We start from the raw sequence: 27527 nt of genomic DNA on the forward strand, positions 1-27527 counted from the left end.
GAAGTACTAACTTATTACACAGGTTTCCTGAGAAACAGAAGTGTGATGCTTGCAGTGCATGACATTTTTTGGGGGCAATTATTTGTATTTCATTTTTCTTCTGGAACTAGGCCCAGTCAAAACTATGGCAGACGTTGTCTAGAACATTCCACTAATGCGTCTCAAATTCCAGTGATAAAAACACTCCTTTCTAAGATGAAGATTACGAGCATGCCCCGTGGAACACTATGGTATTTGTGAGGGTCAGGACATCCAACTTTTTATGTATATTAAAAAGTTACAGGGTCCTGTCCACAGGATCATTACATACAGTTATAACCCAAGAGAACGCTGAAAAAAAACAACTCACTGTTCCTTAGTACCTACGAATTTCTTATTTTTAAGGTTTATTATCAAATATTATTAACCCTGCAGTGTAGTCAGTGGGGCTTCATTTTACGTTTAAGCGATAGTCAGGTACTGTTATTGCTAAAGAAAAAATGCTTAACTAAGGCATTACAAGCTAAATTAATATATTTCTACCACATCAAAGAATTAGTGGACAACAGACTTGCACAATGCAGTTTGATTGATAACATAAGCAATCAATTAAAAAAAAAAAAAAATCAAAAAAGTTATTTCCAACTAAAAAAAAGTTTATTGCATAAGCGAATGCGCTTTTCTCATACTGTTTTTCTTTCTTTCTTCCTTTTTTATGAAATTGCTGCAGTGCCAGGGAATGAGAAACAGATGTTGGATTTAGGATGCAGAGAAATTGAAAGGATAAAAATATCCTGTGATTAATAGAACGGACAGATACATAATCTGGGACAAGGGGCCACAATCGAAAGGGCTGTAGCTGATTTTTTAAAATTTATTTTTATTTATATATTTGTTTTTTAAATGTTGGGAGCTCCAGAAACTAGCCATAGAAGTTTCATTGCACATGCAAGTTTCATTGCATATGGCTGTAGAACAGGGACATTGTGCAGAGTGTATTTTTATATTGTTCCCTCCCCTTAGAAGAGAAATACAGCACAGACCCAAGCACTAATCTGGAACTACCTTACTTAAGAAAACATGAAGTAGTCCAAGATGAGTGCCAAACGGGGTCTATGGAGCAGCAATACTGTGACCAATTTTCAAGAGCCACATTTCTCATTTGCAAGGGAAATGTGTTGGTAAACACAGATATGTTTGCACTGCATCCTTTCATGTTTGTTACTTTAGAAAGAATGGGTAATCCTGAAAAAACAAGGTTTGGAATATAGACAATTCCTTTCCTATGTTACAATAGTGGGTATAACATGTTTTTGCTGTATTGCAAACATGCATGTGCTTTTATAGGATGGGGCGTGTGCCTTTACAGTAGAAAATACAGTTGTGCGGTACTGCTTCACATGTGCCTGAAACCTGAATGGAAGCAACATAGTGATAGGGTTCGAAAAAGAATAAGATACAGCGCATGAGGTCCGTTATTCCAGCTGTATTTACACTAGCAGTTTATGCCTGGGTTGGAAAGGCTCATAGTAAACACAGTAAAAAGCAGGTCAGCACGGCTCACAGCATGTATAGCATTGTTTCTCCCTACAGTCTGTAGGGAGAAACAATGCTATACATGGGAACTGAAAAGAGCATGGAGAAGTTACACAAGCTGAATTATATTAAAAGGACAAATACCAGGCACATGTACTGTAGTAACGACGAGAAATGGTAGACCAAAGTAAGGCTGGCTAAAACATAAAGCTGATCTAAACATGCCCTTGTTAAGTAATAGGACCTGTTATAGTGGGGATTACAAGTCATACTGCATGGTTTGGAGGCAAAGCCCATAAAGGCAATATTATTTAGGCTCAGCTCACCACTACCATTCCTGCGCTGGGAGTGGAGTGACTCGGGAGGGGTGAAGACGAACACACACTGTCCTCTGAAGCGTGTCCCGTCAGCCGACCGCTTCTTTTCACTCTGCAGGCCCGCCATGCAGCCAGCCCAGAGCTACAGCGTCGGAGGACAACGCAGCTCTGGGCAGCTTACAGGCAAGCCTGCAGGTGCCCGGCCAGTCTACAGGGGTCGCTGGTGCGCGGTTAGCCGAGGACACCCTGGTCTTAGTTAGTGTCTAAAAGGTATTGGTAGAAGGGATTGAAAAACCACTATACAAATAAATGCTGAACTGGGATTAAAACACATGATTTATTGACTTTTGGTTCTTTGGTTCAACCATGAGACCACACTACATCATTCTAATAACATGTATGATAGGGGGTTGGGGGAGACTATTTCTGACAATAAACTCAAATATACACCTCTTCTTTGCTTTGATGGTTTACCAGATTACTGCAATGCAAATCTCTTAGAAACTTTGGGGTTGAATATACTGCATAAAGCTGCACAATCCTATAAATCATGTTCCATTTGACATTACAGTATAATTTATCCTGTAAAGTTTCCCACATTTTCTTCCAAAGCCATCTTTATAAGATATGTTTTTCGAATTGTGAACCTTCCTGAGGGGTCATTTTAACTGTAGGAACTCAACACTGTACATCCTTTGTGCAATTTAGAAACAGAATAACCACCATATAAAAAGGTGGGAGAAGTTGTTTTCTGAACATACAGTACTAGAAATATTTTTAAATAGTCTGATGACTGACATGTCAATTTCTGTACAATTCAATCGCATTCCTTCATCAAGTAATTATCCATGTATATAAAATGCAAGCAACACATTATCAGCAGTTAGAACTGGTTCCAATATATAGCCACTGACATTTAAAACACCAATGTGTTGTTTTAGTACTTTGCCAGCTGGATATTTTGGTTCAAAATACATTTATGTAGTTGCAGGTATTGCTTTGATAATTACAGCCTTGTACTGTGCAGTATATACAGCAGCCATTCTTGTCTGGAAAATAAAATAAAACTAACCTACAGGACTCGCTGAACACTGAAAGACTGCCAAAGTCTTACACAAGAATAAATTTATTTCAAGTGCAGCAAGGCATTTTCTTTTCATGTCCTGGAAATTTTTGATCTTCTACCAACCAAACTTGGTTGGCTGCGGCTTTAAGTTCTATTTAGATCCTCTAAACTTAGAATGCCAGATGCCAGTTTTGCAGGATTCTAAAAGCTCCCTCGACAGACTTCTGGACAGTAATGAAAGCTGACCACACGTTCCTAAATTCTCACCTGCTTTATTTACTACGTGCTCTTTTCAAACAAACAAGCAACCTGTTATTTCCCAGATCTTATAAGGAATCGTACCTGGAATACCAGATTTGTTCCTGGAACACGTGCTCGTGGAAATATCTATTTCTTCATTTTATTATTGCTGAGAGCAAGTTCAATAGCAGCTGCTTTAACTCTAAAAGATGGTCATATTCACTTATTGTAAGTGCCAGGACATCATTTGTTCTGTGTTGATTGACTCAAGAACAAAGTGAAATGCATCAGCTACCTAATACCTAAGGATACAGTCATGCCATCTGACATTTACAACCTGCAGACTTTAAAATGAGGACAGGTGCGGAGGAAGAACTTGATTGAGAACTGCATGCACTTAACAAAAGCGCACTATTTTAACGAGATCAGTTCCAAACCCCAGGTGCATGTGGTTTTTGCTTGTAGGCTTACATTTTTCCTCATAAAATCAGGAGGGATTATTTACAAACAAACATGTTTTTTTCAAACCACCCTGAATTTGATCAAAATCTTCTATCGAACCTTTCTGTTATAGAAAAAAAGGTGTTTTATTACATTATACATACTGCTCCGCTTACTCCACTGGCTCTCGATCACCGCTCGCATTCAGTTTAAGACTCGCCTAATGATGCCTTGACCAAACTGCACCCAGCTTCCTCCAGACTCTCCCTACAACCCCACCTGACCTCTCCGTACCTCCTCTAAGCTCCTCTGCCTCCAGAGCCCGCTCCTTCTCCACCCTCGCCCTGCAGTGGTGGAACGACGTTCCTACAGATGTCAGGACTGCCCAGTCCCTGAACAGCTTCCGGCGCCTTCTCAAGACACACCTCTTCAGACAACACCTGTAAAACTCAACTCTTCCCTTCTGGACAATATAGCACTCTGCCTTTAATGTACTTTAACTTGCACTTATCTGCTCCCTATTTTACTGTATCTAACCCTGATGTAACTATCAACACTGTTATCTGCTCTTGAACTGCCCCGATATCAACTCATACTGTGTTTTGTATTTGCTCTTATTAGGACTGAAGTCATTGTATTTTGTATCTTGCTCTTAATTGTACTGTAATTCTTGATATGTATTTTTTGTATACAACTTTAAGTCGCCCTGGGAAAGGGCATCTGTTAAGTAAGAAATAAATAAATAAATAAATAAATAAATAAAAATAAATAAATAATCTAATTTACAAAAACAATGCCTTCAAAGTCAAAGACAAAGCAAAAATTATCAACAAATAAATCCCTTTAGTGGATAATTGGATTAAAGGCAACAGCAGCAGTATTTAGATTCACCACTGTTTAGATCTAGTGAACAAACCCTAGAACCATTAAAAACAGGTACATTTGCATTATGTTCCAGCATTTACTGGCTCCAAGAGTAAAATAACATGTGTTTGCTGCCCAAACAACCTATGGACAAAATGATGAGGGAAGAAATCATACAGCACTGTTCAATCCATATGGCACAGACTACTGAATCAGGGTTGGGGCGCCACTGATCTAAACCGGATCAAAAGCCAGTGCTGGGCCAGATGGGATTTTCTCCCCCTTTTGGTTTCCACAGCTCTTGAAAATCAACCGCAAAGCCATTATTATTCTCAGGCCACACAGGAAACCACAGTACAATTCGTGTTCCGGTTAGCATGGTAAAAAATAGTGCCGCCATCTCTGAAAGGAGCAGACAGGCTGAAAGGCTTTAAATGTACATGATGGATTTCTCTTTCACGAACAGAACATTCCTCAGGGAGAAACAACAGTAAGGATGTTTCTGGCGTCCCAGTAAAACTCAAAATAAACAGCAGAACAGTATAAATAGAAGTTGATGAAAATCTCCCTTATTTTAACTCGGCACGTCATCACAATGTTATCTTCTTGCAGCAAGGGCTTGCATTAGTCATTTTATGGAGTCTGTTAATGTTCATGGAGGTGGGACTTGCATCTTGGAATTCACTGGTATGGACCGTGGCGTGTGCCCTCAAGCCAAGCACTGTACTCCCAGTAATACAGCATATTAAAATCTTATTTGGAACCATCTGGGATCTTCTTACTGAACTACCCACCTATTCTAAGAATAATCAAAAACATAAATCTTCCCCAAACGTCATGGAAAAAGACACTGCTATCGACTCAAACTGTACATATGTAACCTATATGGTACCATCCTTAAGTAAGTCCTCCCCTGTAATTAGACAGGGTGTTTTCAGAGATAATGACTAAGAGAAAGTTGAGAAGTGAAGCAAAACATACAATTTAGCTGGGTTAGGAAATTATTTTTACAGTATGCCTTTTTAACGCTATAGAGGTCTTTCTATGAATGAGACACTATGTGGAATTTATAAACTCCTTCATAAAGGCTGCTTAGAACTGTATAACTATGTGGACGATTCTTTGTAAATCGCTTTGAAAAATTGTCATAACACATATCAAAGCATGACTTCGTGAGACCGAACAGACTGGACAATCTGATTTGGCTAAAGCGCTCATCGTCGCTTCTCTTGCAGCGTGTTCCGCTCGTTTGGCCGAACAATCTGGTCTGCTCAATGAGCCGATCCTAAAAGCTGTAACGCACCGAACAAGCAAAGCGTGCGAGTCCATTCACCTCACGAAATTCCACCTGACGCATTCAGAACATCTACTGTATTAGTCAACCAAATACTATTCAATAGAGAATTCAAAGTGTTAATGGTGTTATTTCAATTACAGTCTGTTTGGTTTGCAGCAAATCGTATGACAATCATATGATTACTTATATGTTATGTTGGTTTTCAAGGTTGTCATGAAGGATCGGGCACAATGTTAAGCATTGTTATATAGCCACTATGAAGGGGGAATGAGTCTCCATGCAGTATGCAAAGCGTGGAATTCAGTTTTCAACTTATTCTAGTTCAAACTTTACGTGTATCATATACATACACAGTAATCTGAAATGTTTCTAAAAATGTACTGTAAAATGAAGATCTTGCATTGGCTGTCTAAATTAACTGAATATGGACCCAGTTTTTCTGCCAAAAATGTACACATAGGCTTAATTTTTCACGCCTCAAAGTCACAAACTGGGGTAATTCATTAATTTTCTCCTCTGTTACATAAGGATGTATCAGGAAATGCATGGTGAATTTCACCTGAACTCATTTCCGCAACAAGAAATCATTCCTACTGTTGGATTTGTAACCAAATGTATCCCTGGAATGAGCAGCACCTGCTAAATCAGAATAGGTCATTTTCCAGCAGTCAATCAGAGCGCATTACCAGAGACACATCAAAGAGACCTGTGGATTCACATGGAGTAATGCTAAGAACATTAGCCACCTGCACCCCGACTACAGTATAGTGCTGGGCTCTGCCATTCGGATAAAAATACAAGGTTACTATTTGCTTCAATGTCAAGTTGTTCTCACAGCAACACAAACATGACATGCAAAAAAGTTCAGCTGACCTTTGACAAAGCACAAGATTATAAATTATACATACCATAAATAAATCAATAGAGCCTCTTGTAGCATGTAGCAGTTACTCCGTAAACATTGTTGCAGCAAACACATTTTTTTTAAAGTTTTCCATCCGCTGTAGAATCTAGTGAAATAAAGCAGCCTCCCAGTAACACTTCATGACAGAACAACTTATTTGCAAGTGTGTGCCACTTTATTTCATGGCTTGCAAAGAATATTTACTGTTAAAAAGCTTTCCATTGCACTTTTTCGTACGGCGAGTGTTCACTGTATAAAAAAGGAAGCTGATCTCTCAGCGGTCATCTTCCTTACTGAGCAGCGGATTGATTGTCAAAACTCATTTACAGTTTGCAGAGGACCTATAAGCTTGATAGATTGATGTAGCTACCTGGTGGAACTTGTACTTAAGCAGGGCACCACAAGAGCCACTGAAGGCTTTCACAGTCTACTTCATTTTACCAAGGAACAGCTATTAATAGGTAACCCACTCAGGTGTGTGACACAGCTAAACCAGCTGCTACAGCATGAACTGCGACCATTACAATTCTTCACTTCCTGATGCTGCCTATGCAATGGTAACATATGATACAGCTAAAAGTCTCTTAAAAAGATCCAGCTGGCTCTAGACCTCACAAATATGGACTGAATAATTGTTTTACTGTACTTGGCAGTATGATGAAATATGCCAGGATACTAAATGAGGCATTTTGTAATTGTTGCATATTGTTCCTTATATACATATGGCAAGTGTGGGGGGTTGGAAAGTATGTTTTTTTTTTTAAATTCTTTAGAGCGACTTTATTTATTCTACATAGTCAGCCTCACGTTTTACAAATACTGGTCAGTTAACTTTCTGATCATTTTATGAGCTGCTAAAATAATAATAATAATATATTTTGTTTCTTTTTCCTACAGACCCCCTTCCTAAGAGGAACAAAATGTTTATAGTGCTCCAATCCCGAACACTGTATTCTGGGCTCCTTCATTAGAAGGTAAACTTGTTAATGTTCTGTCCATCAGAACATTTCATTTTAGGGTTTTTATAGCATACTGCTATTATTTAACATCATGTAATCAAAGAAACTACAAAATTATATCGCAATAGTTTACCGGAAGCCATAATAGTAGTACAGTATTTCAGGTTCGATTTTTCATTAAGTATATGTTAAGGTAACATTATTCATCAGGTTTCATTCGACTTTATGAAGCAAATTTAGTTAATTCTACAAGGGTGATGCAAAACCTTTGGCCATAGCTGTACAGTGTTTTCTCACAGCACTATGGACTCTTCTTATTTAGTACTCTCACAATGACTTTTAACCATACATTAAAAAGATATATTCATGTTGCTGTATTTTAAAACAAAACACATAGAAATATGTTTTCCTCTGTGTTTGGTAGGGACAGTACTGTTAGTCTGTGACTTTGCTTTTAGCTTCTGGCGAGTAGTTCTTGTACTGAAGGATTACAGGCCGGATACAAATGATCCTGAATCATTATTAAGTATTATTACCCATGAGCGCATTATAAACAACTGGTGCAGAACCTTTACTGTAATGCTCAGCAGTTCTGCATTGTTTATTTATTCTGTTCCATAGACACCATTTTTCAATAAAAGGTATGTGGCTACCTTCACGTGGTGCGGACAATGATCCGGAACCAACCCTACATGTGTTTTTTGAGACTCTGAATGAAACCTTCATGGGAGGGATGAGAAGTTTCAAACCACAAAGATGACCTTTGACCCCACTGGACCTTCTAAACAGGGAAGGCTGCCTGGTCACGGCGCGTTCCCACTGAATCTCCTTCTGTGGCAGCTCTGGCTGTCTGCCAGCGGTGCCATGGGAAATGTTAAACCTGCCGCTTTCTGTGTCATTCCCAAGTCATTTTCTCATGAAACAACCTCCGCTACGCCAGCCCCTGCCCCTCAGAAGAAGCGATTCATAAATTTCAAATCATAACAGTATGGTTTCATGGAGACTTCATGCGATGTGCTCAATACACAAACAGAGGCATTTTTGTATGTGGCTGTCTATTCACTGTGCATAATACACAGTCCAGCATACTTGTCCAGCTTTTGATTCAGTTCAGAAAATAATCAATTCTATACATTTGGCATGACATACTTAAGCCTAGTTTATTGTTTTAAGGAAACCTTAAAACATGTTTATTGTCTGTCAGGCAAAATGGAGGACTTCCACATAAATACATACCGTAGAAGGTTAAAGTCTTCTCCTTGGATGTAAAAAAAAATAAAAGACACTGCTATGATTTAATACCATTTCTCTGATGGATAGAAACACATAAACTGTAGTTCCTGGAGACCAAAGAAAAACAAATACAAGTTTATTTTTAGGTAACATGTTAAATAAAAGACAGACCCAATTAACTGGTAAAAAGTCAAAACATATCTTTAGTTTTCTTGTGTCGCCTTGCTGGTTTCCACGGAAACACTACAAGAGCAGCAGGAGAGAATTTCCTTGTTGCCAATTTTATATAAAGCATTATCTACTGCGTCAAACCCACACACCACCTATTTTTTCATGCTGCTTAAATCAGTTACAAATTAAAACACTCTCACGTCAATAATTAATTTCCTCCTTGGTAGGTAGCCTTCCTTATTTAACTATAGCTAAGCTAATTCAATTATTTGGTGTATTTTCAAAGCTAAAGATCTAGCCATATTCTAGACCAACACATTTACCACTTATTCTTAATAAGAGTGAGCAATTATTTTATATGAAGCAAATTGGATACTTAGCCATAAGTCCACATTTGTACTACAACAGTACGGATGTGTTGTCACAACAACAATTTTTACAAATTGCACCCTGGAATAAAAATCTCAGATATATATGCTATGTATATTTAGCATGTTTCCTGATCTCTCCTTATCCTACATTGTCATTTGACATTTCTGGGAACCTCATACACGAAATAAAATGATCATGTTATTGATAGATAAAATATTCCACATGGGTTTCATTAATTAAGAAGATGGCAGGATATGTAGACGCAAGTGTGTTATTAAGAACCACTTCTACACCCACCAGTGCGAGCTAGTTCAATCCGGGGGCAGGATAACAATGGGTTAATAACAGAAGCACGGCTATGATAAAAACATAATAATCAATGTCCTTCTCTGTGGATTACACAGTGTGAAGAAAAGAAAAACACAAGCCAGAAGTCTGGGGTGGCCTTGAGATTAGCAGTTTAACAAACAACTCCCTTTTCTAAATGAAATAACATGAACCATTTAAAACCAAGCTGGGTGATTCAGTGGGTTGATAATAATATAGGAAACCTTTTACCTCTATGGTGCCCAGTCAAATTCAGCCTAGGTTACGGAGTCATCAGCATTACAAAAATGAAATTCTATGAAAAATAAAAAGATGAACTGTGCGTAGCTAACTGTTTGCAGTGATAATGCTTATGAGAGTCAGAGAAATATATATAAAAAAAAATATTGTTTAGATGGATCCCTTTCTGAATCAGTGCTGAAATTCATAAACAGGGTTCCCGGGACACTCAGTAAACCAGGCAGCGACCGACTCTGTGTTTAACACAGGAGGAGGGAGTCGTCCATCATAATACTGGCAATAGCCAGTCCGACCTACACAAACCTCAATTTGGGAATGGAAACGAATGACTTCATATAAACAATGACGGCCTCCAAATCGACAGCCAATGAACTGCTTTTGTGCCAGCAATGCTCAGCTCCCAGACACCTGAAAGCCTTACTAGTTATGCACCACGCCCCAAAATAGTGTAACTCCTATCAGGAACGAGCACGCCAACGCACGGCTTTACCGCTCAGTACCGACAGGAAGCAAGCTTTTATTGTCAACCTCTATATGGGTCATTCCACGCCAACTCAACCACAAAAGGGACATTTCGTTGCCCGTCCGTCTCAGGTTTTCCTAGCAAAATTCACCTGGGGGTTTTCTGACATGCTGAGTTCAGAAATGTGGCCATAAGCAATGCTCAAATGCATGACAAATGCAACTTCAGAAACCTGCTAAAAATCCAAAATCCCCAGATACCAACATATTTTGCTTGATGCTTGTAGATCTCATTAACACATATCTTTGGGTGATTTTTTGGCGTCCCTCCACACAAGTTATTACAGCCTAAACTTAGTACAAATAGCAAAAATTCTAATTTCAAGGGGGTTTAATGACCAGTGGTGGGACTTGAAACCAAATGTTTATCACAGAATTTGGAAGACTGGTTCCTAAGGTTCTTACAGAAATACTTACATTTTAGGACCCACTTCTGCTACAGGGTAAAGGGTTAGGCTGAAGTTTGAATAAAACTCGTCAGTTACCCCTTGTCTGGCAATTTGCCAGAAGAGGTGCTCCTATTATTATTTTTTCTAATTGCACTCAAGGTAATCTTTCTGGTCAAGGTCCCTTTCTCACTTTAGGTTGATCTTTGCAAGCTCATAGGTTGAAGGGGACATTTTTAAAAAAATAACATTGGTTATCATTTCTGATCTCAGCGTGTCTGAAAACCCCCAGGTGAAAATCAGAGACGGGCAATGGCACTGGTTGAGTTGGCATGGAATGACCATAGGCTGTATGTACTCGATCCGCACAGAACTCTTCACAATTGCGGTACAATAACTGGACTTTACCATACATAATCCCAGAGCACACTTTACCATGTTTATAGCTCATTTTACCCCTTCAGCAATAGTGTTCTATATACACACACAGAGTCATATAAAACACTAAAAAACAGAAATGACATTAAATAAATGTATCTGCATTTATTTGAGTACCTTTTTCAGTGTGTCCTCCTTTTGTAATTTTTATCTTGTGCCCCTCTTCCAAGGGTATGTTTTTATAATCAGCTGCAGTATTAATAAGTGGGATTAATAACTAAAACCAACCCTTATCTACCAGGCTGGGTGGTCTATTTTAGAATATGAAATCCCTGCAATTTATGACGGATTTTATTCAGACAGCTCTGGGACTGGCCCTCAAAATTTGACCCTTGCTTTTCTGGTTTTAACAGTACATGTCGTCATTTCAGGTTACCCCCAAAAAATGAAGCGGCCTCACAACATGCCACTTAACCTTACAAACACGTAATCAGAATCAGTAACTGTTTAAGAGGACGTAACAGGAGGATGTGGAGACCACCAGTAACAGAACCAAACAGGACTTTAGCAGTTTTAAACACTGGCTCTTTCTCTGCAAACACCCTCTTTGTACCACCAGCCAAGCTTCAGTGTGTATTCCAAAGCACCCCTCCAAACACAAGCCTTCAAACTCAATGGTTCTGGGATAGGAAAGCAAGCACAGCTCCATGCTGCGAGAAATCAAGGCTTTTAATACAGACAAGAGGGTTCCAAAAGGCAGGGTTGGAAAAAAAGCAGCCTTTTACTACCCTTTTAAACAATATTAGTGCTCATGCATGACGGTAGTTAGGTCTGTCAAAGAAAGTCACAGCAACATGATCAACAGTTAAAAGAAAATTGTATTAGAACCGTAGTCCTTATCTCAATTCACAAACTAAATATTCTCCTTACTGATAAGGCCATGGGGTTTTCCAGCACCGATTTCTACAGTGTTTGTCCACATGCCATTTTAGCAATACATTTTGAAAATGACATTCATTTTGCATCAAAGAGCTTGTTTGTTTTGAGAAAGAAAAGAGCTACTGTGCTGTGCAACCATAACAAACCAATCTTTCTGGCCAGTCAACATTTCATTAAATTGGTTACACTAAATTAACAAATGCAAGTTGCACATCAAAAGCTATTTATGTGGTTGTGCAAAGAGTTTGGACAAACACATGGTGAAGAGCTCAGGATTACAAGAACCGATAGGGGTGTTTTCACAATGTATTATCCGGATGCATTTTACAGCTACTTTATCAAGGGACTAAAAAACAAAAAAGGTTTGTCTGTATCCTAGTAGCTGATTGATCTCAAAATTGTGTCAAGTTGGGTCTTAATGGATCCAAATGATTCAGCATCAAAACATGACTAGGTAGCTCATTCTATACCCATGTCACTCTCTGTGTGAAGAAGTGTCTCCTTCCCTCTGTTCTATGTCTCCACTTAATTTCCAACTTTGTTCTCTGTTCCTGGTTCCTATGCTGTACCTGTATTGGTTAGGGTCATCTCCTTTTAAGATTTTAAATAGTTCAATCATGTCCCCCCTAATTCTTCCTTGTTCTAAATCACATTCAGTTATTTTAGTCTTCATAGATCATTTCTTTAAGTCCTAGAACTAGTCTGGTTGCCCGTTGCTGGACTCTCTCCAGGGCCGCAATGTCCCAATACTCCAAGTGTGGTTCTCACCAGTGCATTATGCTACCTCCTTGGTTTTGTACTCTACACTTTGGCTATAAACCCAATCCAACACATAAATATGTTTACCCAACCCAACCATTCTTCCCCTCCCCAACTCCAGTCTCTCTTCTGCAGTGACTGGCCAACATTCCAATACCAGTTAAGGAAGAATATGTCAGGGGGGAAGGAAAAAAAAGGGAAAAAAAAGAAATGCAGCAAAATGCTGCATGCCAACTGTCTGCCCTTCAGAACAGAGACCGATGAGTTCTGGATGCAACTCATTTCTGTGCCTGCATCAGAGCGCAAATTCCTCTCAGTGTGCTAACCAAAGGTTCATTCGAATTTAACTGTTACTAGCTGAACTGGAAGGACAATCTTTTGGTTCTTCAGTTGATTTTTTGATGTTAAATTTAACATATTTTGCTGTATATAACAACACTGTAGACAGACTGCTGCAACCTCTGCTGTAAGTCACATGGTCTGATTGAGTGAACTACAACACAATGAAGTACCAGGAAGTAACTGTTTTCTGAAGTACAAAATACAAGCAGGAACCAAAAGATAGTCAACAGAAGAAAGGGGGGGACCAGTGAACGATTGCTAATGCCAATAAGATATGGTTTTAAAACCTAGGTCAGTTCTCCTTTAACCTACACAAGGAACGCTTTTGTCATGAATAAAAGATTAGTTGAAAGGAAGACAAAGTAATGATTTATTTATTTTTACGTCCGTCGCTTATCCGACTGCGGTGCGACCAGAGTAGTGGGCAGATATGTAAAAAGTCGGATGAATGAATCCTGTTTTAAATACCATTGTACACAGCTGTAACAATTACCATATTCACATAATTACTGTTTTGAGATTCAGCTTTTATTATGGAGCTCCCCTAAATCCCTTGTTTAGAAAGATACAGGGTATTAATGCTTGTGGCACAATAGCTGTCTGCTGTGTGGGTGCATGCATTCGCTGCTGAGTGACAGGCAGGAGATCGAGACTGAGGTTGAAGTTGATACACCCCAGAGGCGAACAGGATTTATTTACATATCAACACACTGAACAGCTCACGTGACACTACCAGCAATGGCAGCGTACGGAGTACATACAACACAGTGTATGAAAACTAGTAGGATCTGCAATAGCTGAACTAATCTTCTCTGTTCAATAATAAACTAACGTTGCTGAAGAGGTTGATCATGGCAGATAAACAGTTAGGCGACAGAAAAAAATAATCTTAATATATTTAACAATTTTGAGAATCCATGTCTTTTATAAGCCGATGGCAAATCTGAAGAGGAGGCAAGACCCCTGTGTCACTACAATTCTTCTACAGGCCAAATTAATCTGACTAAAAACCCCTTGCCCAAGTTCAAAATACTTCAGTTTGTTGCTCCATCCTATAAAATGGAGACAGGGCACCTCTTAAAAAGACAATGTAAAATACATTAGATTCACACACAATGCAATACTGCAGCAAAAACCTGAAAAATAATACTGTTAGAAAGGTTCCGAAGGTATGACATCACTCTAATGAAACATGCATTATCAGTTACCTTTCCCTGCCAGTCTACAGGTCTGGGTTCCATTACTCTAACAGTTTAAGATGTACCTCCTCCTCCTCTCATTAAAACCAGAGTCTGGTAACAAATCAAATATACTGATGACACAAATAACATGTGCTGTGTACTTGCATTCCTTGTAAGCTCGTTTTGCTACACATGCAAGGCCACTCTGGCCAATTAATTTAGAAGTTCACGGTTTGCCATCTTACTATGTCTACCTGTGGGGATCATTAGAACACTATTGCGTGAAGAGATACATTTTACGTGAAGTACCTTGGTAATTCGTTGACCTTGAGTTAAAGGCTTGGGACAACTGTTGATTCAGCAGATTATATAAGGCAGGTAATAACTGCTGAGTTTGACTGGACATTAATGCCTAATGAGAATACATTGGAATGCAAGGATGACCTCAAATGCAGTTGGTGCCAGTATCCAAAAAGCCATAATAAATCTGTAATGCTGGTCATTGATGCCCTGGCAAACCATGAATTACATAACGAACACTCATCATGTATAATGTTTTGGGGAAATATACTGTTGCCATCCAGATGTCTAGGGTGATGGAACTTGTTCTTTTTTTATCTCAGAAATGGTCCAAAAACAACCCTCTAAATTATCGGTGTCCTTTCATGTTTAAATACCTTCATGTTAAATTCTGGGCCAAATAAAAATGAGAGATATTGCTATCAATCAGCTACTAGGAACCGGACAGAATTGTACAGGAGGATACATGTTAGAGCCAAATCAAAAGAAGTACTCCTTATAAGGTAAGCCCCTTATAAAGCAATGAAGACGCACAACGAACAACAGGAAAGAGTATGTACATGTTTGTATCCTTGCCTTCCACTAAATGAGTAATGGTATGAGGCAAGAGTGTTATGGGATCTGCCTGTCTGCATACTGTCCACGTACACTAAAAAAGGGAAGGCTCTCGGGTTCATCTGCTCTTCCGGTACCCTTCCAGGGCTTGTGAACAGTTATGTAAACAGAGGAATGAAAGACGGAGCACATTCCCCAGGCCTGCTACGTGCCCCCCCTAAATATACCTTCTCGATCTGCGGGCTAATATGATTTCATTGAGAATGAAGGCAGTGACTTCATGTTTCAGCTATGCTTCTATGCCAAATTTTAATAAACAAATGTCCTTGTGCTATTACCATGAGTACTTCCTATTCTTCTACAGACTGATCTAGTGATACAGGTATAATAAATGATCTAGTAGGGATGATGATACACTTTTATAAGATGATCTTTAAAAAAATCTGCTGGTTTGTCTGTTTGCCTCCTGGACAGGAAATTAAAAATTATCAAAGCAAGTGAGCTTGGATCAGGCCCTTCAGATATTTGTAGAACAAGAACATTTTACCCCAACCACCCTGCGGGCGCACTTTAAAATAACGTGCATAACTCGGATCTCGGATGTGTCTTTCCCAGGGAAAGACTTAAAATAAATAGAATACATAAATAAAATTGGCGCAGGAATGTTTCCACAAATAGTTCTACAACATTTAACACAAACTTTCCCCACCTAAACCTCAACTAGCTCTTGGAAGATTTGAAGATTTGTACCTTCGTGAAATGCAACTGCTGTGTGGAGTTCTGTTAAATTTACCCCAAATTGCTGATTTTAATCCATTGTTTTATACTTGTTTAAAAAGGAGTGCGATTGTATTCATTAAAAAAAGGTCACATGAAAGATATTGTATAAGAATATAGGGCCCTAACCACAATTAGAAAATGATACTGTATAGTACCATTAGCCAACCAGCTTCCAGATCTAGACTTTTAAGGCAGCAGTTGCCTGCTGTTGCATTACAGCATCAACTGTAAATAAAATTTAAAAACAATATGTGCAAGTAACAGCTTTTTCATTTCAACTTGCCGTTATGAAAGCTCTGTTCACATCTGTTCCACAGCAAATACCAACAACCAAATGTATTTTATTATCCACTGAAATGCCCAATCAGTGCTGTGCCTCAAAATCAGCCAATCAATACTGTGCAACTACAAAAGCAACCAGGCATGTCATCTGGACTAGAGCTCAGCATCTTTCAGTTATCTGACAGATAAACTATAAGCAACTAACAAATAAAAAGGTATTTGTTTAATAGAGTTATTTGCTTTTTCTCAGCGGAAGGGTATCCAACCAATCATTTCAAATTCAAGGTAAATCGACAGAGCCCTCATCGATGGCTGCTATCGCTTAAATATTGAACACTATTTTTTTTAATCTTTCCATTTTTTTTGTACAAATGAAACTTTTCGAGACTGTCGCAGGGATGGAAATAAGACTCCCATTGCATAGCTGTTTTGATTAATTCCTGTTTTCACGAGTTTATTAAAACATACCTGAGCTTGTTACCGATGCACTGTGGCTATGCATTAAATATTGGAATTGGTGAAACTGCCGTCAAGAGTTTCATGTATATCAGCTTAACTTTTATTGTGTTAACATGAAAGTGTTAGACTCACTAGCTTGTTTCCAAAACTGCTATCTGCTCCTAACAAACCTTTGCCTTCATATCTTCCTAAACAGAGTAAGTAGTAAGGGCTCAGACACCAAACATTACGAAAGCAAATAGTTAACCTTTGTTTCTGTAGTGTGCAATTTCTTAAGCCATTAATAAGCATTTTGCAGGGGGAGTACTACTACTATTACTACTACTACGACTACTACTACTTGTGGCTTCCAGTAATGTTAGTGCTTTGCCAACATTAAGTGGTTCAGTAATGTGCACTAGCAGAAATGGGTAGTACAAAAATGACATGAAGTTTCTTACTGCTAGACTACTATTATTGGCCAGGGCATTCTGAAATCCAGCTCTGAGCTATCTATACTCTACATTTATTTATTTAACTTCTTCCTGCTGGATTTAACTGTCGCCTGGCCAAGAGGGTTGTCACACTACCTCCTGGAAAGTGAAGTTAAATAATAACTCTGGTTAACATCATCACTGGGTCGAGGATTTGTAAAGCGAGCAGCAGTTCATGACTGGGTGAAAGAATGGAACACACTTTAAAGTGTTTACTTTCAATTAGTCATACAGTACGCACTTCACCACAATCCAGGCTATTGCATATGTGCGCAGTCTTCTTTAACAGCATTATCAGTAAATTACGTAGCTTGATTCCATTACAGTATAGTTTAAAAAACAGCTGGGTATCAATTAAACCATACAAACCTTTGATCAAAGTAATGCATAAAAGAATACTAGTTCTGCATCAAAGTATTGGCAATATAATCCTTACATGCACTTCATGGACTCAAGGGACTAACAAGTTTTTACAGCAGTTCGAAATATACAGCCTGAACTATTAACTGAGTGGGTTAAATGAACAATAAAAGCTCCACCCCCCGTCATTTTGCATGTCCTTCTATCCCCAAGCTTAACGTAATGTCACATTCATTAAAAATAAAATACTGAAAACAACAGGGCTAAAAAATTCAGCCTTTCCACCAACTCGTCACGTTCATCTTATCTGAAAATCGCAACAATGAATTGCACTTAAAGTAACTGTTATTCTATGCATTCAATATTCAGCACTGCTGCATTATAGCTGATGGAAACTGGCCTACGTTTCATTAGAAGTTCATGACTTTGATGCTGTAATCCAGTTTCCTGAGCCACGCAGGAGGAACGACTAGAAAGACTGAATAAAATAAAAATGAATAAAAGGCAGTCACAGTTCAATTGCAATTAACAGGACTGCAGTGAAACACACAGTCATCTTATATTCAAATCTACTACTGCCAGAGGAACTACAAAAATAACATGCCAACTACTTTCACTGGGGTACAAAGACTTCACCATGATATCCTTCTCACGGCAGTTGTTTTTGCCTTGGCATTCCAGACTGGGGTTTGGGGAATTTAGGCACTGCATTGATTAAACCACCAGATCTGAAAAATAAATAAACTGTGGTACTGGCAAAGTGTATCCATAATAAATAGTAAAGAGAGAACAGATTCATACTGCGATAAGCCACTGAGTTATCATGATGCCATTCCTTTGCCAGATAGTGAACAGTCTCCATCTGCATTGCTTATAGAAACCAGCTGTAGATGAAACACTAAAAGCCCAAATTCTTCGAAATCGTAAAATGTCTTATTCTTTACTATTTCCTGAAATCGGTCTAAAGGCTAAAATACAACTTGTATCCACTTTTTAGCCATATCAATAATACATTAGGTTTGAAGCCAGCCAGGCAAGAATTTTTTAACTCACCACTTACCATGAATGCAATGAATAAATGTGTTGAAGTGTTTCACAGAAATTCACCCATGGCCAGCATTTGTAATAATACAGATCTGTCCAGTGTCTTGGTTTGAAAAGTTGAAAACTTTACAGACCTTTTCTCAGAGCTAATCATTTTTAGCACAATATAATGAGTGCACATAATCGTGAGGCTTGCATTTAGTATCATTATTCAACCTGATTCCAAATCTATAAGTTATCCACACTGACCCAGCAAATCAAAATAACAATTACAAAAACAATCTTCTCACTCACCACTTGGGGCTTGCTTTTGCTGGCTGCGGGGTTCAGTTCTTCGCTGGGCTTCTGCAGTAACTTAGGCTCTGCTGTAGTTGGAGTGACAGGTGTAGACCTTGATGCATCCGTGGCAGCAGGCAGAGGCGAGTCGCCAGAATTCAGCGCCAACATGTACTGTTTGGTAACGTCCTCCAAAGATGGAGCCTGGACGATGTGGAGTGGTTTCTGGGGTTGCCTAGAAGGTTCAGGGGCAGTTATGTGAATTGGATGGCTTTGAGACAAGTGGGATTCGGGGGTCACGATGGGGATAAAGGTGGCAGGTTCACTAGCATGCCTCACATGCTTGGATGCAGGCCTGGGCTTGACGGGTTGATGGTGCCCAGTTTCAGTTGATTGCTGCTGCTGCTGCTCTTTGCCCTCCTGATGCGTGGAGCGGTTGTTGCGCTTCTTGTAGCTGCGTCTCATCATGCGGGGTGACAGGACTTCGGCCAGCTTTGGGTCGAAAGCAAATCCAGGGGCCCCTTCCAGTGCATCCTGTTCCAGGTACGAGGGCAGCACATGTTCAGATTGGGAGCAAGGTTTCCTGTCTTGTCTGCCAAGCTCCTCCAGCTCTCCCACCTCGTCCCGCTGTTCTGAGAGAATGGGTTCACTGCTGGATGGCAGAATGGCTTGCTCCATTTCGTTGATGGGCTCGCTTGGGCCTTTAAATCCAGGAGTGTCCGACTCCCCGCGGCGACTGGGATCGCTGAAAGATTTCTTCTTGACCACCTTCCCATTGCCCTTGTCATCAATCAGCTTATCCATGGCCCCTGGCTCGCTAACGATGCTCTGAATTACTGTATTGTAATCCTTCAGCCCATCGCTACAAACAGACAGGTCGCTGGCTGCACTCCCTGTGCACTCAGACAAATCAGTTGCAGAAAATTCAGGGATTCCATTCTTGGAGTTCAGAGAACCCAATAAGTTGCTGTCCACTGAAAAGTTCTTGTTATCTTCTGAGATTAAGCACCTCCTGTGTGGCATGGGGTCGCTAAGGGACCTGAAAGTTTCCCCACTTGATTCCCCGTTGCTTCCATTACTGGAATCTGAGCCATTGTTGCCTGCAGATGAAAATGTCCTTCTTCTACGAATTGCACTTGGGGTTGAAGGTGCTTCCAGTGGCCCTTGGCTCGCATTTTTGCTGTAAGTTGTCTCCCCTCCTATTGCCATGTTCTCATTGTCTGTCCTGACTGCTGGCACGGATGGAGGGGGGCTTCCTCCAGGTTGTAGATCAGCCTGGTCCTCTCTTTGAAGGGCACTGCTGGGCTGTTTCCACACTGTCAACGGCTGCCCCAAAATGTCCTTGCCCAAAGCACTGCCACACGGACCCGTCTCGGGCTCAGTCACGATTCCTTCATCTGTCAAACTTGACTCGTGGCCAGACAGCTCATCTACCGATTTCCCACAGGACAAGTTTTCTTCAGATTCCCCTTTCCTTAAGCATTTCTCACTTTCTCTTTTTTCCACCAAAAATGCTGCACCAATCTCCTCCTGCGGCTGTCCGTCAGCTTCCTCCATCCCTCTGAAACATTCACCTTCCATGTAATCCATTCCATAGCTATACTCCTCCCGAGTCCCCATCTGGCTAATATCTTTGAACACTTGCCTGGCTTCTTGGATATACTGGTCCTGTGTTTGGTAGGTCAGCGTGTCATCATCTCTTTGACCCACATCACTCTCCACTTCCCTGTCTGATACGGCAGCATCACTGTCCCCCATGCTGGACAGCATCAGCTCAGAGGAGCTCGGCTTCACTGTTCCCCCATCTGGTCTCCCCACTGGCTTTTCAGAATAAGTAAACGACTTGGCCCGTCTTAGTGTGGCTGTCAGGTCTTTAAGAGACGGGCGACCGTGAGGGGACAGGTGATAAGAGCTCTTTGGGGTCCCCCTGGTTCTATACGCTGGTGAATGAGCTAACATGTTCTGATAACTGTCTCGATGGTTGCCACCACTTGCGTCAACACCTCTGCCTTTTTTTCGCACTCTCAGCTCTGACAGGTCGGTTTTGAGGAAACTAAGCAATGTCATTGTCTCTGATGCAATGTCAGGATTCGACATGGACATCCTGTGCTTCGACTTGTCACTTACAAGTGCGTGACGGTGGTGGCTTCTGCTTTCTGCTGAACAGTCAGGTTTGACTTGAACATTACCAAACGGCAGATTCGGACGAACTCGCCCATGGGGTCTGGAAATATTGTCACAGTGGCTGAAGCTGGGAGAGCGGTACAAGGTAAAATTGCCATGGAAGCTTTTAGAAGTAGTTACAGCGGAGCAGGTGGTAGGCTGGTCTTCTTCTTTAAGCGTCTCTGTGCTAGAATGCCTGCTGCTGCTTCTAGAACCACATGGGCTGTCCAAAAATGAAGGAATACTGACTTTGGCAATGCGGGAGACCCCTGGGATGGGTGAGCCCCTTGAAGATCCATGGAAAGAACCTGCAGGGCTGATCCCACCTTCTGACACAACCCTGTGATGCCTTTTATAGCTCTCAGCATCTCCAGAACGTTGGGAGGGGTAACTGCTTTCCAGGGAGGGGCAAGGTCTGTGGTCCCAAGGAGGTGAGGTAAAAGAAGTGGCATGGTCTGCCCCCACAGTGGCATTGTACCTGGATCTGGATCCCTCACTATCTTTGCATGGCAAATAGTCCAAGTCATAGGGGCGCTGGCGTCTCTCTAAGGGCTCCATCACTGGTCCATCATCGCTATCATCAGACTCCCCGTTATCTCTGCTCCCCAACACATTCTTCTTCTTTTTCCTGAGGGATCTCCGCCTAATGTTGTCCCTGTTGTGGGCTACTGGCAGTGAGCTGTCCTCCTCGCTGCCAGAAGACCTCCCGAGGGACCTGGCCCGGGAGCCATTCTTGTTAACACTACCGTACAGAAACGGGAAGCTGCCTTTGCTGTAGGAATCCTCCTCCTCACTGGAGCTAACTTTACTGCTGGCAGGAACAGAGGGGGCAGGGGGTGGTTTGGAAGAGCTATGCAAAGAATGTAAACTATCCGATTGCTGTCTTGCCTCTTGTTTGTGTTGCAGACCAAAGGAAAGCGAGTGCATTTTCAGGGAAAACGGAACAGAGCTGCTCCTGGGCGGTGGTGTTGGGGGAGGGGGCTTTGGGTCACTGTTTAACTTTCCAGTCCAATTATCTACATTCATGTCAGGACTCCTAGTTCTGTATCCTTCAGGTGCCTGCTGGCTGCTGCTGCGGTGAACTGCATTGTAAAGGGGGATGGTAGCGGTGTCCACCTCCAAATGTCTTGCCTCCTTACTACTTAAAAATGTTTGTTTTGTATCCATGCAGCACAAGCTACTATCATGGTCAGCTGCCTGCCAATGTTTTGGTGGTGTCTCTTTTATATCTGTAAGCCCACTCTCTTTTAAAATAGCAGCTTGCTGACTCACAGACTTCAGATCATCAGCGTCTGAAGTAGACCTGTGCTGTTTCCTATGGCCGTCTCCAAACAATTTGCGCATTTTTGTAACACTTGGCCAGTATGTCATTTCAGCACAGGTACAGTCTGCTGTTGAAGTAGTGTTTGCTTGCGGCTTGCAACCAGGAGTCCCAGCAACAAAAACATCGTCTTCTGTGTTTACAGCCCCAATGAAAGTAGTTTGCAAAGAGTCTTTCTTACCTGCGTCTGCGGTGGTTAAAGCTGCAGTTCTTGTAGCAGCAATCTCACTTTGAACTTGTTCAATCCCCGGGGTTGTAATGGAATCACAAATGGAATGCTGTTGTTCCTGAGCTTTGCACACAGGAGTCTCTAATAAATCTTCACCAGAGACCGGCAAAGCTGCTTTCCCCTCCTGCTGCTTCTGTGAAGGTAGTCCCTCATTACAAGATGTATTTCTTTGCTGAATTGTGTATTTCGGGACCCCAGCAACTGTCGTACTAATGCTGGTAGCAGCTAATGTGCCCGTCCTTTCTCTTCCTATACCAGTAAAGCGCTCAGAAAGCTGGCGTACTGAAGGCGAAATGCAATGAGGAGTGCTTTTCTTAAAACCTGTGGTTGAAATGCTAGCGGCGGAGATTTTGGAAACTTTTCTTGACACACTAACAGAACGCGTAGCCAAGGGCTGCACTTTTTCTGCTGCTGTTGCTGTAGGGGGATGGGCGCAGCTTGGTAAAACTTCTGATTTGTGTTGTTGATTCTCTGAAGTCAGACTCGTTTTATTTGCGCTCCAGCTTTCCAGTTTTTTGAAAGAAACGCTTCGATACACAGTCACCTTTTTCTCCGGCTCCACTCCCGCCATTGTATGTCCTTTTATCGGCGTTTTTCCCAATTTTTTTATTTTATTTAATTGATCCAGTCTTTTCTTTCATTGTAATCCATAAAGCGTTAGCTTTAATCCCCCATCTTCTGTTTTCTTCATACACTTCCAAACAAAAAAAAAAGTGCTTACCGTAGAATAGAGATAATTAAACAACAATCCATGCAAGCAAGCAAGCACAGCATTCTGACCTCTGCTGGACTTTCCCCTGCATTTGTTAGTGTTAGCCTTCCATCCATGCACAGAGAAAAAAAGCCTCAAACTTTTTGCCAAACTTTTCTCCCAGTTTCTTCAGCTCAGGAACCAGTCCATCTACTGTTACAATTGACACATATGCCCCTTTCCAATCGCGCAACTATTCTTTTTTCAAACACCCTTCTTCCAATTTCTATTGTAATGTCGACCGTTTTGTGTATTGTTTTCTTGACATAATTGAGTTTTGCGTGACTTTTGTCTGTTTTTTTCTTTTTTTTTACATGCAAACAGTCCGTGCCAAGGTGGGCGGGGATAAAGGGAAAAGAGGGTAGGCTTAGCCCCTTAGGTACGGGAGACTTTCCCTTTTTGGCTGTTAAATTTGCACAACAATAATGCAAAACGTTCAATTATGTACATATGATGTTCTACCTCCAAACGGGAAATAATTAATTTGGAGACTGCAATAAAGCAAGACACATTCTCGTTCTCTTAGGCACTTTTCTGCTGTTTGATGTCGTGTTCCTCCAAGTTTTTTTTTTTTTTATTGTAAGATGATTTCCGGGTGACTTGAATGCATTCTTTCATTGCTTACCATTTTCTTTTACTCAACCACAAGGTAGACCCTGTTGTCTTTCCTGTTTGTTTATATTCACTGAATATAGTTCAGCTGCAAGTGTATTGGGGTGTTGTATCTGCAATCGTATAATTGTTATTTTTTCATTATGTGAAAAAAAAAAAACTTCAATTATGAATGGACGTGGACACGAAAGCATTTTGTAAAGCATCAAGTTATTAAAAAAAACTCAGCTCAGGACTCATATGGCCATTTGCAATCCCGCAATGATTATTTCAAACACACTTATTTATTTATACCTGTTTATAATAATAATAATAATAATAATAATAATAATAATAATAATAATAATAATAATAATAAACAGTTATATACTGTACACAACAGTATACACAAGAAGCCTATGCTGGATTCAATACAAAGTACCGGTAGCCTATCACTTTTATACTGTAGATGAACTTCCTTATACATTAAATGACTAAAATGGCTTAATTGAGGGAGCACACGTGTGGCACATTTTTATCTTTCTTTCTTTCTTTAGTCTGCCTCGACCCACTGTAACTGTAAAGACTATTTTTTAACTGAAGTGCAATATCGCCCTCTAGTGACAAGGCAACATTACTTCCTTTGATGGACGTTCCTGGAGCTACGCTGAGGTTTGTTTATGTTGTGTTTATCTTAGACCATGTATGTATTTATATAATTATTATTTAGTTTTGAAATACAGTGGTGCCCATAATGAAAAAAACAAAACAAAAACGAAACGCCTTTTCTCAGCTCAGGAGCTGTTTTTTATTATTTCCAGCAAAACAAAGAGGTCCAAAGTACCAGATAAGTAGACGATCCTGGTCCTACATTTCCCTTACTACTTTGTGGAGTTTGCCATCATTCTAAATGGTTCTTTTGGCTCCCGTGAGTTTATCATATTATTTTTTTCTATAAATCTGCAGTTACCTGGCTTTGAGACTTCTTCATTAAATTCAAATCATGTGACAATGTGGCTTTTCAACTCTGCTAGACACACCTACTTCACTGTACATACACAGAGAAAGTAGATGGGCTTGACAGAGTTAAAAGGTTACCTGGTTTGAAATTAATGAGGAAGGCATTTTGTCCCAGCAATTAAGATTCTCCAGACAAACTCAGTTATTTCAAATGGTAGATAACTCAATATAAAATAATGTTCAGAAATAAATAAAATGCCATTTTGAAGCAACTTACTCTTTATTCAAAATGTACAGAAAACATTTAAATGTATGAATGTCCTTACCAGATGATTTTCAATGGCTACGCAGTGGAACTACAAAGTCAGTTCAGTAGTAATGTACTAAGGGTAAAGGGCAGCTCCAGTGATATGAGCCATTATTAGGGTTGTGATACTGTGGTAGCATCCATTCATGTGTATACATTTTTATAGAGCCAGTGAAATGTAGGGTTACAACTGGAAAAGCTGTGCAAGGCTTGTCATACAGCTCACTGCACTGTGTCCCATGATGCAGTATCATCACACTGCCATTAATCTTACATCAGGGAGTACAGTATGTGCACTAGAAGCCGAGATCTGATACAGTATCAAGCTTCTCAAGTTAATGTGGATGTGGGGGGCTATTTTTGGAAATGCAGTTTAACAAGAACATGCCTTTGTGAAAAAAGCATGACAGAGACGGAGAGGGGAGGAGGGATTGGAGACAGAAACAGCAGTCATGCTTGTAAAATGCGGAGCTTATTTTCAGGTAAAAGCCCAGTAAGTCGGATGTGATAACCAGGGGCATTTTCCTTTCCAGGCTGACATTAAATTGATGCCTCCAAGACCGAGCATTTGGGGCAATACACTCTCCCAAGCGCTTGAATAGGGACAAAAAAAACCTGATACCACTAGAGGGAGCCATAATGCAACCTTTGTGAACAACAAGGTTTATTCCACTAGAGAGAGCTACAATGCTAGTGTCGCGGTGAGCCAGAGCCGGAGCCTAACCCGCCAGACACAGGGCACAAGGCAGGACTACACCCTGGATGGGATGCCAGTCCATTGCAGGGCAACTAAGGGGCAATTTAGAGAGGTCAATCCACCTAGCCAGCATGTCTTTGGAAGTACTGAGTAGTGCAGTACAGTATAAAAGACTATGAATTCCAAGCATGTCATACAGTATTTTGTTTATATGTGAGTTATTATACTAGGCATATGGGCCCCATTGTGTACATTTTGTTATTTCGTTTTTATTGAGGGTGGCGCGGTGGTTAGCACTGCTGCCTTACAGTTCAGGGTCCTGGGTTCAATTCCAGCCTGAGGGATCTGTCTGTGTGTTAAATATAGGAGAATAGATTATATCACACACACACACATTTGCATTCCTATATTTGTGGGGACTTCTCATTGACTCTCACTGTATTTTTATTTACTATTTCTAACTCCAGTCAGACAAAACTCCACACAGGGTGAAAGTCGACAACAAGCTAAATATATTGGCACTTTTTTTTAAAAGGCATATTTAGTTCTTAAAAAGGTATTTTACAAAGTGGGGACACAACGTCGTTTTTTCAGGAGTTACTATCTTTGTGGGGACATTTTCTCAAATTTTGTCCGCACATTGATAGTGATACACCCCCCCCCCCCCCCCCCCCGAAACACACTTTAATAATCAGGTACTAGAAGCTGGACCTCCTTTTTTAGTGTGGGGTCGAGTCAGAGGGCACTATTGACCACTCGACTATAGACTGATATTGGGGCAACAGCACAGACTTGGTTTGGTCATGTCACCCTGAATTAGCCAGTTGTGATGTAGGTATTCAATCTAATGGTTTAATAAAAATGTATACAGACCCAGTGAAAAGCACTAATACATTTTTTATTTAGTGGCACCTAGAAAAATCTATTCAGGGCTTGTCATAGAGCTCACTGAACTGTCTCTAGGAAATGATATCGACTGTGAGAGATTTTATCAAGCGTATTAAGTGAAGGTGTGTGTGGGTGACTATTTTTAGAAATCCTGTCTAAGATGATCAGGTACAGGAAATCTTTGAAAAGCATCACATCCTGCAAATTGCAACTTATTTTTTATATTTGTTTATCTTACTGTGACAACTGAATTCACTGACCAATAGTTAAATGACTGAATAGCCGTGGCTAGTGATGGAAAATACCTCACGCACCCAAAAGATCATCTGTCATGGCCTATAAGACTAGATGACCACTTACTGTAGTTCTGCTGGCTGTAAATGCAGTACACATCTATTAGACCTTTTATATAGTATGCTTCTTCTAGAGCAAAAATAGATAATTACCCAGTAACACTTTGTTCTCAGTGGCATTGTGAACAATAAATTGATCTTAAATATAGTGATACAGCATTTGATTGTATTTTAGAAAGTAATTTCAGTAACCAGACTACATATACAACATTTTAATAATATCCTGTTATGTATTATTCTTAGAAATGTAGATATATTTATGGCATAACACATAATATATATATA

At 40.3% G+C, this 27527-nt stretch overlaps 1 protein-coding gene across 1 annotated transcript in view; it reads right to left on the minus strand.

The window, feature by feature from the left end:
- Nucleotides 1–23808, minus strand: part of LOC117407232 (rho guanine nucleotide exchange factor 17-like) — a 94768-nt gene extending 70960 nt beyond the window's left edge. The window contains exon 1 of the mRNA XM_059031019.1: nucleotides 19001–23808. Coding sequence (XP_058887002.1) covers nucleotides 19001–23266 — 4266 coding nt within the window. The 5' untranslated portion in view covers nucleotides 23267–23808. The remainder of the gene's footprint in view (nucleotides 1–19000) is intronic.
- Nucleotides 23809–27527: the final 3719 nt, after the last annotated feature.

Source organism: Acipenser ruthenus, chromosome 9 (genome assembly GCF_902713425.1).
Source record: "Acipenser ruthenus chromosome 9, fAciRut3.2 maternal haplotype, whole genome shotgun sequence".
In the NCBI taxonomy this organism is placed as follows: Eukaryota; Metazoa; Chordata; class Actinopteri; order Acipenseriformes; family Acipenseridae; genus Acipenser; species Acipenser ruthenus.